At 44.4% G+C, this 12,988-nt stretch overlaps 1 protein-coding gene across 3 annotated transcripts in view; it reads right to left on the bottom strand.

Moving 5' to 3' along the window:
- Positions 1 to 12,988, bottom strand: part of LOC144768212 (sodium-dependent lysophosphatidylcholine symporter 1-B-like) — a 122,355-nt gene that overhangs the window by 48,400 nt on the left and 60,967 nt on the right. For 2 of the 3 annotated variants that reach the window (XM_078651701.1, XM_078651702.1), the window contains 4 exons: positions 9,686 to 9,776; positions 7,734 to 7,855; positions 3,588 to 3,671; positions 1,929 to 2,012 (listed from right to left, as the gene is read on the bottom strand). In XM_078651701.1, the coding sequence (XP_078507827.1) occupies positions 1,929 to 2,012; positions 3,588 to 3,671; positions 7,734 to 7,855; positions 9,686 to 9,776 (381 nt within the window). The remainder of the gene's footprint in view (positions 1 to 1,928; positions 2,013 to 3,587; positions 3,672 to 7,733; positions 7,856 to 9,685; positions 9,777 to 12,988) is intronic. The other variant, XM_078651704.1, reaches the window with a different exon arrangement.

Here is a 12,988-nt window from a genome sequence, read left to right as displayed (position 1 = left end):
GGGGATGCTTGGTCGCACCTTAGAGATACCCATCAGGGACCATCTCTCAGGGTGAGCCAGGACGGGTTCCCCAGCGGTCGAAGCGTGGAGATACTCCTCCGGGAGTCGATTCCTAGCGCTATATAAACCCACAATTAAATTAATTAATTAAATTAAATTAATTAATCAATTAAATTAAAGAGCACTATTAGAGGTCCATGTTAATTAAATAGAGGTAATATACTTTGGGCATGCTAAAGCTCAAGATTTGCATAATATCAAGTTAATGTTAACTGGTATTTATATAGCGCATAATCACCGGCAGGTCTCTTAGCGCTTTGGAGAGAGTGGCCAGAGCTACTAGCGGTGCCTTAATAGTGCAAGGACAGGGAGCTAAACTGTGTCAAGTCTAAGAATATAAATATGGTTAGGTGGTTAGGGAACGAAAACACAAACAGGATAGCAGTAAACAAAGTAGATATTTTCTCAAAAAATATAAAAGACCTGGGGAGATCATTGGACATTTCTACGCAATGGGGACTGACTGCAAGGCTCTATCACCCATTTCATGGAATAAGGATGAATGTAGTAATCACAGTAACTCAAATTGTCAAAAATTATTGTTGAACTAATATGCAAAGCTGAGCACGGCCAAACTGCAACTACAGACTGGTCTTAACCAGGGATCTACCGTATGCCATATATTGAATTTGCCCATGTTAGGGCCATACAAGTATGTGTCTCGGGGGTTCAGTGGTCCACAGTTTCCAGGAGTGGTTTACCCTCACTTATCTTGAGTTCTATGGCACAATGAGCACCAGAACACTTCTGGGCAATTGTGTCATATTAAGGCCATCCAAGAATCAAGTTTTACATCAATGACTACGTCTAAGTAGGCCGGAACTGGTCTGGGCTTGTTGCGTTCACATCTCGTGGGGACCTGGCCTGGGTGGTTACTAATAGAGCAGGAGCAAGGCTGACTTGCATGTGGCTGGTCTTTATCTAGAGTTGCATAGCTGGCAAAAAACAATGTACTAGGACGCAGCCCCGAGTTAATACCAGTGGATGGGATTAATTCAAGAATACCACCAATCACTTTTTTGCTTTCCCCTATCATCACATGGCTCTTGACATGGAATTCCTCTGTCAAAACATGACACATCATAGAATCCATTGTTCATTGCAGGGCACTTGACATGGAATTCCTCTGTCCTTCAATGGAATTTACCATTGACCCCCCCACCCTACGGTCACTGCTTGTCACTTAACTTGGAATCTCTCTGTCACTGTGGTATATTTACAACTGAACTTGTCAATAAAGGAAACTGGCTTATAATCCTCTCTTTCAATGCAGAGCATTTACCTGGAATCCCTCAGTCTGTGACTACATATGTAGTTCTGGCATAGACGCGAGACAGTCACAGGAGGCAAATGAGTCAGAATTGACGCAGAGGTAAACACTTTTATTGTATTCTTCCTGGCAACACAAGTTCATGCTTTTGCTCCATATAAATCGAACCGGCAAAAAGGTGGAAAATAAGATCATTTGAAACAAAGTGTTGAGTGATATCCTGGCACGGTGTCAAGTAAGAGTAAAGAAAAATTGAATGAGGAGCAACAGCTGGATAAACCAGCAATTCCAACATTCTCTCTGCCACTGGAATTTATTGTTTTTACACAACATTTCCTTGGCATTTAATTAAAGTATCATCAACTCAGATCAAGTGAATCATAGCAGTTTACAAGGCAAATCAGGTCAAAGTTATAATCCGCAATGATTCTTAAAAAGAGGTAGTCAGTCATGATGGGGTAAGAATATTCAGGCATTCCCATACATGTCAGATCCTGGAGTAATCTGAAAGCATTCCCACCATTGGGCCCATATGGCTATGGTGTTGAGAGGTGGCTGTATTTACAGTGAGAAAGAAAAAGAGAAGAAAGACACTCACGGACAGGCCCACGATCACAGCAGGTTTCTTTCCAAACTTCACCAGGAACCACTGCCAAAATGGAAGGGAGAGCGAGGCAGACACCTGTAGGAATACAATCCAGGAGAAGATCAGATACTAGGAAATCACCTGCTCACCATATGCAAGAACCTCCCATTGTTGTGCTGTCACAGGCCATGGAAGTGTCATGGAGGTGCAGTGGCTATAAAACAGCTGTCACAGGAGGACAGAAGTGTGAAGGACACAGCCCATGTAAAGCTGCTGAGCGGTCACCTGCGCATAAGGGGTTGAATCTGAGCAATGAGGCATGTAAAAATAACAAGACAGACAATGAGACGAGAGTTCCTGGCAAAACACCCCATCTCTAGGATTTACTTCTTATAGAACATGTAGGACAATGTCTGACTATAGGAGTGTCTTCTCTCTCATTCCTTGTAGAGGGTTAACAAGAGCCTATGTGCTCTCACTCTGACTGTCACATCTTTTAAACCATCTGAATTGTTTTCAAACGTGCAGACCTAGGACTGAAGGGAAGAATAGCCAGTGAGCCATCAGCAGAACAGGTTTGGCCTAGAACTTGTTTCCACCTCCCTTTGCTTGTGGTAAGGATTGGAAAGGTGGTTGGGCACTGTCATGTGGGACCGGCTGTTCCTTTCCTGAGTTAGAACGTCTCAAGTTTAGTTGTAGAATGATGCCCAACTAAACCAAGTAAGAACGCCTTGTCACAATCCTCCATTAGTTTTACCAAACATCCTTTGTCCCAAATGAGAAGGTTGGCGACATTAAAGAGAGTTTGCTCTCCATTTCTCTCCATTTAGTTTGCATATCTGCAGCAGATACTGGTAGCAATAGAACACAGCAATGTACAAGATAGTAATTTTTGTAAAACAAAAAAAACTATGGCAGGGGTTGAGATATGGTGGTGAGCAGGGGTACAAGGTAGGGAGGGAGGAAAGAAATTTAGAGTGTGTAGGTAAGTCCTCATCACTTTCCATAATTATGGATGGGAAACAGCCTGTGGCTTTGGGCTGAGATGGATTCTAAACTCTGGGAGCGTAGCAAGAGAAAGCTTGGCATCTTGTTCTCTCTTTACATCATTTCTTTGCTTACAATTTGGGAATGGGGCTACTGGTTGTCTTGCAATTTTACATTTACAGTCAATCTTGTTTGCTAAATATGGTGTGAAGCTAGAGTGAACTGCCTTGTAGATCACAGAGCACATTTTGAAAGTGATATGGGCGGGTATAGAAAAACACTGTAGTTTCCTGATGGCCAGGGTGATTCTATCAAACATTTGTGAACCTCTAATGAAAAAGACTCCCTTACCCAAAAAGAATTGGCACCTTTTGTAGTTACTGTCAGAATCCTGCTATAAAATCCCCTTTTTACAATAGCCTATGGTGGCATTTCGAACACCTCTGAAACTTGATATTAGTAGGCCAGTGACAGACTTTCTCAAAAGATGATGTGACAGAACTGGTCCCGGAGCAATTGATGGTGGGAGACTAACAAGAAAGATGGGATAGAGTTTGTGCATGTAAAGCATGTTGAGATAGAGCTGGTCACCCCCAATATAATGGTGCACTGTTCGAGGGAAACTGGAATTGACCTAATTAGAGTGATCGGGACACTAACCCCTTGGGCCTTTTGCACACTTACCAGCATGATGAGCACAAGGTGCTGGAAACTCCCAGCCAGACCAGCAGCATGAGTGCAAAAGAAAGCAAAGATTCCTTGTGCAAGCTGGAGAAGAAAAGAAGAGAACCCAGGTCAGTGTGCAGAGCTTGATACCACTTGACAAGTTCCAGGAAAGGGAAAGCAAGAACGACAGCTAGTAATAGAGAAAAGAAAATAGGCGAGAGAGAACAGGTTAGGGTTAGGAAGATGCTAGGGAATAGAGAGAGGATACAGAGAGGGGGATGGAGGGAAAGAGGAGAGGAAAGGAAGGAAGACCGCAGAAGGGGAGAGAGAGGGAAGAAAGCGAAAGAATGGAAGCATGCGACTAAAAAAGGGAGAGAGAAGGATGGAAGGAGAGCCAGGACAAGGAGAGAGTGGGGTAGAAGGAGCAGGACAGCGAGAGAAGGGCAGAGAAAGGTGAAGAGAGAGACAGACAAAGACAGAGAGAGGAGGGGCTAGCAAACAGACAGAGAAGTCAAGGGTGAGAGGGTGGGTTTAAACCAGGATGTAAATAGGGCTCTAGCCAATGCTCACATACATACAACAAAACAAGCTGAAAGGGGAATAGGATAGGAAGGAATGTATAATGTTACATTTCAAAACCACTCAATATCTGTGTTGTGTCAGACATTGTTATCTCTAAGGCCTTGTATAAGGGCTTAGTATATTTGTACTCGAATTTTAAAGCAATCTGTGCATACATGTAAAGCGTCTGTCTGGACATCACAGGCTTTTGGCTTTTTAAATAGATGAGATGAGAAGATGCCCAAAAGATTCAACCAGGAACATGTCTGGTAACCAGACTTGGATAAACTACACAAGGCTTGTACACAAAATAGTACATAACAGAATCTATATAGTGACTAGGCCTAAAACAGTTTCATGGGTGTGGGTGGTTACCGTAGTAATTTAGTTTCTGGGAAGTCATATGCCAGAGTCACCAACAACTGATAGACGATCTTGCCCCATAGTTGGGAGGATCTGCAACAGGTGATAAAAAGTATGGGCCCTCACTTTGCAGAGCTCAGGAAACAGTGGATCAGGACATGAGATTTCAATTTGCATATCTCTTACAGGAGGGGGCAGACCCAACTAACATAACATGGGAGTCCACTCACCTGGATTAGGAGAAGTGCCCAAGTTGAACCCTAAATCCGGTCACTGATTTTCCAGGCACTCAAGGGAGACGTGAATTCCTGCAGTATTGCTACGAGGACTAACCATTCAATCAATGTAATTTTTGGACCCGGTTGGAGGCACAGGGCATGCAGGGGCTACTGGGCCACAACTGTGATTGTTGGAGTCATTTGACTCGCTTGCCCTTGGGTCATTCCTATGATTGGTGTGCCAACTGGGACAAGTAACCCTTTCCGCACTTTATTCTCTAGGTAGAGAAGGCGAGCTGTCAATGGCTTCGCAGGAAATTAGTGTCGGAAGCAGGATCTAAGACCTCAACAGTCAGCTAAAAGACACAATAACATACTGACCAGCCCAGTATTTGTCTTAAAAATGAAAAATACTTTATTAGAACAGCAAAACATAATATTACACGAGGTTCAGCTACAAGGTTCTATAACACTATATGCTCAAAGAACATCCTATAGTTTATTTATTTATTCCCACACCTACCACCACAGTGTTCTAGTTCAGTGGTTACAGTTCCCACCCCACCTCAGCATCCCAGCACAGTGACTGCAGCTATCAAAGTACTACCAGTAAAGGATGATTATCCACACAGGTCAAGTTCACTACATGGCTTATGCAAGTAATTGCTAAACGGGTAGAGGGCTTAGGCTAGTTCAGTCCGTATCTTGCAACAAAGTTCTTAATGGCACTCGTTACTTCTTTCACAGGGAAGTTGTAGCACAAGATAGTCTTTCTACATAGCCTCATGCTCAATTGTTTACCTGTCTGTGAGAAAACAACACAGGGCTGCCATTGTTGCGATGCATTCATTGGAGTAACACCGGTGGCTTCTAGCATGGGCTGCAGGATTGGCAGCCACCCCTCTTTGATCTCAGCTCTGAAGAAAGCAGCACTGTAGGCCCTTGTCAGCGGTCACCGGTCTTCAGCAATTGCTACCTAAAGTTGATGGGGGTCCTCCACTACGGCAGTCACAACAGCTTTGTTCACAATATAGCAGCAGCAGTAAAACAGGTCCCTCAGGTCACTGGGGAGATGCCGGATAGCAGAGACGCAGGGAGACAGAATCACTCCTCTCAGTTCGGGCCACTGCTAGTTGCATTCCTGAACACAAATCAGCTTTTTTATGGAGACATGGCTGGATGTCTTCTCCTTCAGGGCCACACACTCACTTCCCAGATGGTGGAGGATGCCAGCCTCCCTGTCCAGCTCCACATTTGGAGGGAGGACAGGCGGGAACATTTGTTAAGTTAGGAGGTGGGTCACCATTCAGCCAGCACCACCACCAAGGTGGGCCAGGTGATGTGGAGCCCACTTTTCATTTTCTTCCATCTTAGTTTGAGAGGCAATTAGCCAATTAGGGTTAGGGTAGTACCCCTTTCCACAGGAAGTGGTCACTTAGAGGGTGTAGACACCCTAAAGGTAGGTAACCCATTGGCTACTGCCTGCCACCCACCTTTAACGCCCCTAAATTTAGTATTTAGGTGGCATCCCTGGACCCTGAACTTTATATTCAACAGACACAAAGATGATATGGATAAAGAAGAACTGCTGATCCGAGAACAGAAGACCTGCTGCAGAATTATGGCACGAAACCCTGCCTGCTGCTTCCAGGACTCGGCAATCATGGTGTGCTGTCTCGTCTTCCTGCTGTAAGGACACCAAGAACCCCAGACCACCCCTGGCCCTTCACTAATTGACAGAGAACTGCCTTGGGGTAGAGGAACGAATCCCCTGCAAACCGCAGGCACCGAACCTGCTGTGTCCGGTTTACCGACTTGCTGTTCCTCGGCGGCTCCAATGCAGAATCCAAACAAAAAGAGGTGCATCAGCTACGGAGGGTCAGATCTGTCTCCCCACCAAGTTTGGAGACATCAGGAACTACCAGAGCTGTGCTGCACCAATACCCTGGGGACCAGGCCTGTAACCTACACCGACACAAAGAGTCCATTCCGGACTCAAACTGCCCAGGAAACAAGCACCCGCTGAGGGACGTTGAGACTCTGAGACCCACTTTGATAGTGGCCCAGTTGTCCCGGAATTGTCCCTGCAACCGGCCTGCCACTGACCGCAAAGACATCCTGACGCACACTGCGCAGCTAATCTATATGCTCTGCACCCAGCTGCCTGACCTGGGTACTGACGAACCAGCTGTGCTCCCGTGATACTGAGCCCTTTGCGACCTGTTCCCTCAAGTGGGACCCCTCGGACTTACCTTTAGGTCCCCTTGTGCAGTGTGTTTTCAGGTGGCCCCCCTTCTTCGTAGCACACCAGCTACCAACGCCCTCACCACCCTGCTCCCAGACGAATCTGGGAATCTCCTGAGAATGTGCTGGTGGAACATTGGACCTGGCCTTGCTACTTACTTAAATCCCGAAGATGAACCTCAAAATCCAACTTTATGATTTTATATGCAGGTTTCTATTTTCTTCAATGGTGCGTAATTGCACACAAAAGTGATTTATTTTGCGAACTTGAAAAATTCATGTCTTGAAAATTACTCACTGTAGAACGAAAATTATAGTAAATAAATAGTGTTATTTTTGCAAATTGGTCTCAGATATATTCTTGAGTGAGTGTATCATTTATTGCCGCTGTTGAGTACAATAAATGCTCGGCACTACCTTCCGATAAGCCTAACTGCTAGCCCACACTACCACAAATACAGTGATAGTATTATCTACTTTTGCCTCTGTCTACCAATCTGGGTCTCACTGGACTCGCTGCACAGTGTACTTCGATTTAGTGTACTATATAGAGAGATAGCTTTCTACATCAGGTCACTGAGGTCAGAGGTACATGTCTATTTAGCATGCAGGAGACATTCCTGTCCCAATAATGGCACAAACACATACAGGAAGTGCGCAGAGAAAGGCATGCAAGCTGGCTCCCACGCGCACACACAGACTATCCAGATTCCCAGAAGGAGGATGGATAAATAAAAGAAGCAGAGAAAGACAGGGGGAGGGAAACAAGTCTTGACACCTGAAAGGCGAGTGAGGCAGAGAGGAATCCCATGACTAGCCGTTTGTATGGTGTATGCCCCAGGATCACTCGGAGGCTCCTGATGAAGGGCACCTGAGACTTCAGTAGCGGACTCAGGGAACCTGCAAGAGAAACACATTGCAAGCTAGTAGGGTTCTCCATGGGGGCCAAATAGCAATGTATGTTTTTAGTCAATACTACTATTATTATATTGAACAAGCCAGATTATTTGGCAGAAATCAATATTTCAAAAGGATACTGCACACAATTCTTCACCAACAACCCTCAATATATTGATAAATATAGAGAGAAAACAATTTCCATAGTACATATTACATTACATTCCAAAATAGTTTAATTATTTAACAATGTCCATTGTGCATGTTACATTGCCTTAAAAAATATTTTAATTATTTCTTCTACCAGAACATTATTGCACTTTTACAAATGTCCATGGAACACTATACTTCTTGTTGTTATATTATATAGCAAGGTGTCCACTTTTGATGTGTGGCCCAACCTGTAGACAGTGCAGCCACCTGACTTGGGTGTATCTGTACACACAAAACTATACAGTCCTATATCCCCCAGTGATGTGTCCTTGGAGACTTTATCAGTGGGTGGTTATGCTACTGTTTTTGATTGTCGATGCGTTTTGGCCTATGAGTGCAGGAGACACCAGGACTACAACAGGATCAAGTGCCCTGCCTTATAAATAATGCAATACGATGGCGGAATTAATCCGGGACTTCAAAATGGATCACCAATGATGGTCGAATCTCGCTAAATTCATGGGGATTTGGACCGTTGAACTCCTCCCTCATAGGCTTGATCTCGGGCAAAGCTCCAACTGCTCACATCAAGGACTGCAAATGGGTATTATGTTCCCATAGTGCTTTGATTCCCGGTAACAACAGCTGCTTACCAAGCAGAGGGACCTCTCTCAAATATCGTGCATCCCCATGGCCCAGCGTGTGTGCGATAATAGAGAGATCTCTCTGCTTGTAGGCTGAAACGCAGAGTTTGAGTGATAATTCCAAGATAATGTGCACTCAGTAAGCTATATGAATCACAATTTAAAGTGATTCATTCTGTGATGTGATTTCTTCAATACAAAAGTGTCCAGTCGAGATGTCATTCAAGTTTGAAAATATACTTTATTCTTCTTCCTGTTCCACAATTCATAATATTTCAAAATATCCAATCGATTAAATGATTTCTTAAGACACATTTCACCCATATTGGGACTCTCAAAGCTTGAATAAATAACGAAAATCTTATATTTCACATTCTCAATTGTGTTGACATCAACCAATTATTTCATGAGCTCTCCAGACCTGTAATGCTAAGAGCAAAACTTGGGCAACCACTACTGAAGCAAAATAAAAATCTGCGCACTACTAATTAGGAACATTGTAAATTGACAGGAGGAGTGATGGACTGGCACAGACAGATGGTAATCAGCAGGATAAACAGGTAACACAATAATTTTGTGCATTCATAGGAAAGGAAGTAGTATTAAACGTATATGCAAGTAACGAAGGTTGTGTTGTACTGTAGAATTTACACAGCACTTCATACCATTGACAAGGCTGAAAAGGTTAATCTGCCGGATATAGAGGGATGACACACATAGGCATGTGTGTCAAAGAGGTGACTGTAATGAACATGTGTGCAAAGAGGTGACTGGGATGAACACAGGGGTCAAGTAAGCTCATCTGGGTATATACAGAGATGACATGCTATCCAGAAAAAAAGACATACTACCAAGAGAAAGACAAATGTGAAGCAAGTGGATCTGGGGGATTTACAGTGGTGATGTGGCCATTTTGGTGGTGGAGAAAAAGCCTAAATGGTGAGCGATGGATTGTCGACATGGGTTCCATACAAATATTCAGCATGGAGACGTCCAGCAGAGTATGCCGGGTGATACGTGTAAGAGCAACTCTTACCAGACTGCTCCTTCACCCCCATAAACAGGATCAGACATGCGGTGCAGTACAGTCCCCCGATGGCCAGGGCTGCAACGGTGTAGGCCCATTGCTAGAAGAGAGAGATTGTAGATAATTTCAGTCAAGTGTAACCTATTCCTGCCACTCTTTCCTCAATGGCGCCACACAACAATGCACATAGTTCCACTTTCCTTCTTCCTCTCTTTAGGTCTCAATCAGCACAAACCCCCCTCCCACTTGCCAGAACAGTCAGGACTCATTCACTACAGTCTCTTTCCAGCGAAGGATATTCAAGTCTGCACAGGCCCTTCTTCAGGAATACATACAATTTCCATCAGAAGCTATCAAGCAACACATACCATGTTTTAATGGCTAAAAGCTGCAGTCTTACTGAGCACACTGCAATGTTAGAATCTTGGCTTGCTAAAGACACCTTCATGTGTCAATTTGTCTGAGCAACCTAAGGTCATGTGTGCTGTTCAAGACTATAGCAACATAAATCCCATTGTGTGGTCCTGATCAGCTTTTCGCCAGAATAGATGTCAAGCCGGTGACTGCATTAGAACAGGTAAGCAATAACAGCGGTATCTACACATTCTGAACACCTTTCCTCTGCCCCAGGAAGGCACGCCTAAGCTTTGGCTTGATCACATGCCTTTGTGCTCTCAACAGCTTTGCTGCTAGAGCCATACATACTACATCCCTTGTCTGGATCTAAAGAGCTCAAACATAAGCTTCTGCAGCCAGTAGGTTTAAGAACTACATCATAAAACCGTGTGTGGACCTGAAGGGTACTTCCTGGATGTTGGAGCTTGGTGGCAACCTCATCCAAACCTGCTGGAGCTCAATCAAAAAGTTGTTCTGCCTTGAGCCTGACTTGACATGCAAACTTTAACAGATTATCTGGATGTCCAGCAGCACAAAGAGAAAACGTGTCCTTATTGAGTTCTCAGACCCCCTAGATACCCACAAAAATCTTATATAGATGTGCAAACGAAAAAAAAAGTGTAAGTGCAAGTACACAGACCAGCAACAGCGACACTAGATGGTAGGCTTGCTCGATGAATTTCCACACTTCTTAACGCTGTCCATTTTTTAAAAACCAGACTCACTTCATCCAGTATGGTGTCAAGCAATCTGTGCTTCAAAAGTGTCAGTCTACACCTCGGAGTGTCAATCCGACATCCACCCAGTACACTGGCAATGTCAAGCAAATGTTAACTTTTGTATCGATCCACAGAGCTCGTACAATGACGCTTCTTTATAACCAACATCCCCCGTCTAATGGGGCCCCCAATCATATCTAGAGAAAGCCGTGAAGAGTAGAGATCTTCCTGCGACTCTACAACAAATAGTAGATCTGCGGGACAAGTCCATTTTGCTCTTAGTCCCAAATGTAATCACAACCAAGGTACGCTTTGGGCCACTATTGGGCCTTATGAAACATTAACCACAAAGACCAGGAACCTGAGTAACAGTGTGAGAAAACAGGGCTTTTTGCCTCTGTCCCCCCACTTTTTGTCCCCATTTTTGACTGATACTGGTGTTTTCTGACTCTGATTGTGCCATGGGGGAAGCTAACCAGACCAAGGGCCAGTGCTCTGTGTAAAAGGTATATATATATATATATATGGTAATTAGGTGTTATTACAATTGGTACTGACAACCAATAACTGTAAATACCTTGTATATGATAGGGCATATAGTTTTAGAGGCCCAGTGGATTTAATGCATTTAAGTGTGCACTGCTGTGGTGCCTGCTGTCATTTTAAAGTTATGTCCAAATTCGACTTTGGATTTTACTTACAAAGTCTTATATGTATAAATAAAGTAGTTTAATTCATCCCTAAGATCTACCCTCGGTGCACCAAGTGTAGGGTGCATTGTAGTAATAAGCAGGGCTATTATAAAATATGTTGTATATGCCCTGGTGAGGGGAAAAACTGCCAATTCCACTTGTAGTAAATTAGCTCCATAGGCTAACACAGGAAGGGTTTAATAAACATTAATCAAGCCTAACGTTTGAAAGGAGTGAGCTTAAATAATAATTCAAAGTGGTAAAATAATAGTTACAATAAATCAACTACTTGCCAGGGTTGAATTTATTATAACTTTTACAGGAAAGTAGTTTTAGAACTGCTTTCCCAAAGTTACCCAACATCAGCCCTTTAGCAGCCTCTTCACATTGGCCAGCCTGTGACAGGCTGAGCCAAGCTCCCTTAATGAGGTGTGAAGTGGCCTGGGCCGAGACAAAGGAGACATCAGGGGGGAAGAGTTCTGTGGTCTGGAGATGCCATGGCAAGAAGGGGGCTGGGTCGTCAAACTGTTCTTCAAAGGGAGAAAGACAGTTAGGACAGGAACCAGGCCCAGCCCCACCACCTGCGCCCGCAGCCAGATGGGAGCCCCTGTAATTGAATGAGGAGAGGAGCTGGAAGGGGACTAGAGGGAAAAGTTAGCCACACCTGTGGATTGGGTTAGCCAGACCTGAACCTACAGGAGAGATGTTCTTCATTTTGATTTTTGTGGAATAGTGCTTTCTGGGACAAAAATATGTCACACTCGAAGGAAGTCGTCATCACAGAGGGTGGCACCCTGCACCCCAGTGGTCAGGGGTATCCCCCTTCTTGCCAGCCCAGAAAGCTGGATAAATATGGTACAGCTACCCAGCAACTCAGATCCCTGCCTGGAAAATTCAAGAGAAGGCGGACTGCCCTGCAGAACTCCTGGTCTGCACCAAGAGAGGACTTCACCTGCTGCACACACCAGGCTTTACAAAAGAGGACTTTCCTTTACTTTAAAGGATAAAGGAGTGGACTCCCTAAAAAGCAACAGGTACAAAAGAGCTTCAAGAAGTCACCTGCAGTACTTCACCAAGAAGAGCCTAGCTGACCAGCATCCAGTGGATTTTTAAGGATTTGACCAAGAGCACTGTAAGAATTGTAGTCCCGACTCTCTAAGGAGCAACTCAGAGCTTCTGGAACCTTGGCTGGTGTGTGGGCCCTTCAAGATTTCAAAAGGACCTACTAGAAGAAGATCTAGAAGCTTGGAATTATTTGGAGAATTTCTGGTAAAAAGCTCCATAAGTAGACTGACCCATCGTTGAGAGTCATGCTAGCTACGTTAAACCGCGACTTTGCCTGGACTCCAGGTTTGCATTGCTGACAGCTCCGGAGCTCTTCGCCGTCAACGACGAGAGCAAAGGCCTCCAGAAATCACCAGCGCCTCACGCTGAACTGACCCGCCGTCGACAAACCACAACCTGCCCTGCCAAGGAGACTCGCTCGATCTCGAGAGAAAAAGAAC

The sequence above is a fragment of the Lissotriton helveticus genome, chromosome 7 (genome assembly GCF_964261635.1).
Source record: "Lissotriton helveticus chromosome 7, aLisHel1.1, whole genome shotgun sequence".
Classification (NCBI taxonomy): Eukaryota; Metazoa; Chordata; class Amphibia; order Caudata; family Salamandridae; genus Lissotriton; species Lissotriton helveticus.
This window is presented reverse-complemented; position numbering and strand designations above follow the sequence as displayed.